The sequence below is a fragment of the Saprolegnia parasitica genome (assembly GCF_000151545.1).
Source record: "Saprolegnia parasitica CBS 223.65 unplaced genomic scaffold supercont2.220, whole genome shotgun sequence".
Classification (NCBI taxonomy): Eukaryota; Oomycota; class Saprolegniomycetes; order Saprolegniales; family Saprolegniaceae; genus Saprolegnia; species Saprolegnia parasitica.
In genome coordinates this window covers 22107-24269 of record NW_012156614.1, presented here as the reverse complement: position 1 = coordinate 24269, position 2163 = coordinate 22107, and the positions used below count along the sequence as shown (strand labels likewise).

Sequence of the window (2163 nt, the reverse complement as noted above, 5' to 3'; positions counted from 1 at the left end):
CCAGCGCTGCAACGCGCGATGGCGCGAGGCGGAAAGTTCTCCTTGTCGTGAGGAGGGGCGAGGGAGAGCTCTGCCACGCTGTGCGCGGACGATGTCACGGCTTCGAGTAAGTCGTCCTCGGTCGGGATGCGCACGCGCTTGAGGCTTGTACAACGGGCGAGCATGCGGCAAAACTCATCACGGTATGTGGGGAATTGGAGGTCACTCATGTCGACGGTCGTCATCTTGGTGGCCCACGTCGCAACAAAGCTGCAGAAGGGCAGACGAAAGGCAGGGTCGCCACTTGCTGGCCAGTGTTTGCTCAAGCAGAAACCGTTGATGCACGCAGAGTTGAAAAGCGAGATGGCGGCGCCGATACAGTCAATCTCGTCGTAGGTAGCGCTGTAGAGCGATGGTGTGGGCCAGTGCTTGGCGCCACCCGACATTTCCAACAGCTCGAGGAGCGCGGTCAACGCTGGCGTGCGCATGGCTAGCGGTAGCGCTCGCACAAATGTGACAACATCGTCGGCATCTTGCATGTACTGGAGAATGGTGACGGGCACGCCGTCGACATCGAGCACCGTTGGTCGACTTGGGCGCGGCCGCTGGGCCATCGCGAGGAAGTCAGTTTTTGCCGTTTACGGATGATGACCATTATCCGGATATCCTAACGCCGATGTCATCACCAAAATTGACAAGACCAATACTTGAAATGGTGAGCTCGGACCACGGACTGAGCTCGGACGAGCATTTTCGTCTATTTAGAACACTTGGTGCATTTGACCTAGCCAGACTCGCCACCTATACTCAACGGCCGTTCATTTAAATTACTTTAAAAATCGATTTCACGAGCAGAGACGCTCTTCACTTGAGGCCAACGCTACGCGGTATTTTAAGTATAGTTTATATATAGTACGTAAACCCTTATATAACCTGGAGGCGCTTGGTGACGAGTGTCTGCTGGAAGAAGAAGACGTCGGCCCACTTGTCGTTGGTAGCTTAGAGCACACATCTGTGTATGCGGCATGAAGACTCCCGCGACCGACCGAACATGGTCATCATATCGTAGAACTGCCGAGGGTAGGCCAAGCGGTTGGGAGCAACGCAAAGGGCCTTGACAGCGAGGCATCCACCCCAACCCTCGGTGATAACAACGGCCGGGAGTTGGAGAGCACGTGAGAGGCGCGTCAAAGAAGCCACGTGAAAGCGGAGGTGCATGATTGCATCGGCGTCGTTTGTCGAGTCGAGGTGGAGGCGCGAGTCCGGAACCAACGGCCGCTCACGCTCAATACCGAGAGGAGCAGCTCGAGGAACTGACGGCGGCGGCGACGAGACATACGGCGACTATGGTGAAGCAGCACCACAAGGTAGCGGGACGACAACATCGCTTATGATTACCGGTAGGCTCACGCTATTGCAGCAGTGGCACAAGACAAGACGAGGATGGAATTCTTTTGAACTCCTTGCGCAATTGAAGCTGAATTAGCTCCCGTCTTCGTCTGCATTCGAATGCCGACGAAGACAGGATGTCCTGTGCGAAACCACATTTTTACTTCTTGCGTCCTGTCTGTCCCACATAAAATAGAACGCAGATGAAACGGGGAGTGAGTTGTGAAATCTCTCTATTGTAGCTCCAATCCACCCCATCGCGTATCCGGTTTCTTATGCGGTCTGCAAAATCATCTGGCGCAAGATGAAGGATTCCGAAGACGGCTCTTCTAGATTTGTTGTGCATGGTTTTGTCGTAATCCTGTTGGCTCTAAGCCCAAGATCGCATCACTTTCGAATTTCCTCTCGAAAAGCTATGTCCACGGTTCCATCCACGATGCGCGCCTTGATGCTCGTCGAGCGCGTCAAGAGCTTCACCCAGCCCGACCTCGCTTCGTGCTTTGAGGTCCAAAACGTCCCTGTGCCCGTCCTCGGCGCCGACCAAGTGCTCGTCAAGGTCGCTTGCAGCCCCATCAACCCGTCCAACTTGATGCAATTGCAAGGTCTGTACGATAACTTTGGTCAGATGCCGCTCCCGCAGGTCACGGGCGGCGAGGGCTCTGGCACCGTCGTCGCGGCCGGTGACAGCGCCTACGCCCAGTCGCTCATCGGCAAGCGCGTCGGCACGGTCGCCAACCCCGCTGGCATGTGGGCCGAGTACGTTGCTGTCTCGGCCGCCTCGTGCATCCCGCTGAC

General features: G+C 56.0%; 2 protein-coding genes across 2 annotated transcripts in view; one reads left to right on the top strand and one right to left on the bottom strand.

Moving 5' to 3' along the window:
• Positions 1-13: 13 nt before the first annotated feature.
• Positions 14-593, bottom strand: SPRG_16027 (hypothetical protein; the record flags this gene model as incomplete). Its single annotated transcript, XM_012355244.1, has 1 exon — positions 14-593. A coding segment is annotated over one exon (580 nt), but the record flags the coding sequence as incomplete, so codon positions are not given.
• A 1211-nt stretch (positions 594-1804) lies between these two features.
• The window catches only part of SPRG_21665 (hypothetical protein), a gene marked incomplete at both ends in the record, with an annotated part of 911 nt that continues 552 nt past the window's right edge, over positions 1805-2163 (top strand). Inside the window, one exon of the mRNA XM_012355243.1 lies at positions 1805-2134. Coding sequence (XP_012210633.1) covers positions 1805-2134 — 330 coding nt within the window. The remainder of the gene's footprint in view (positions 2135-2163) is intronic.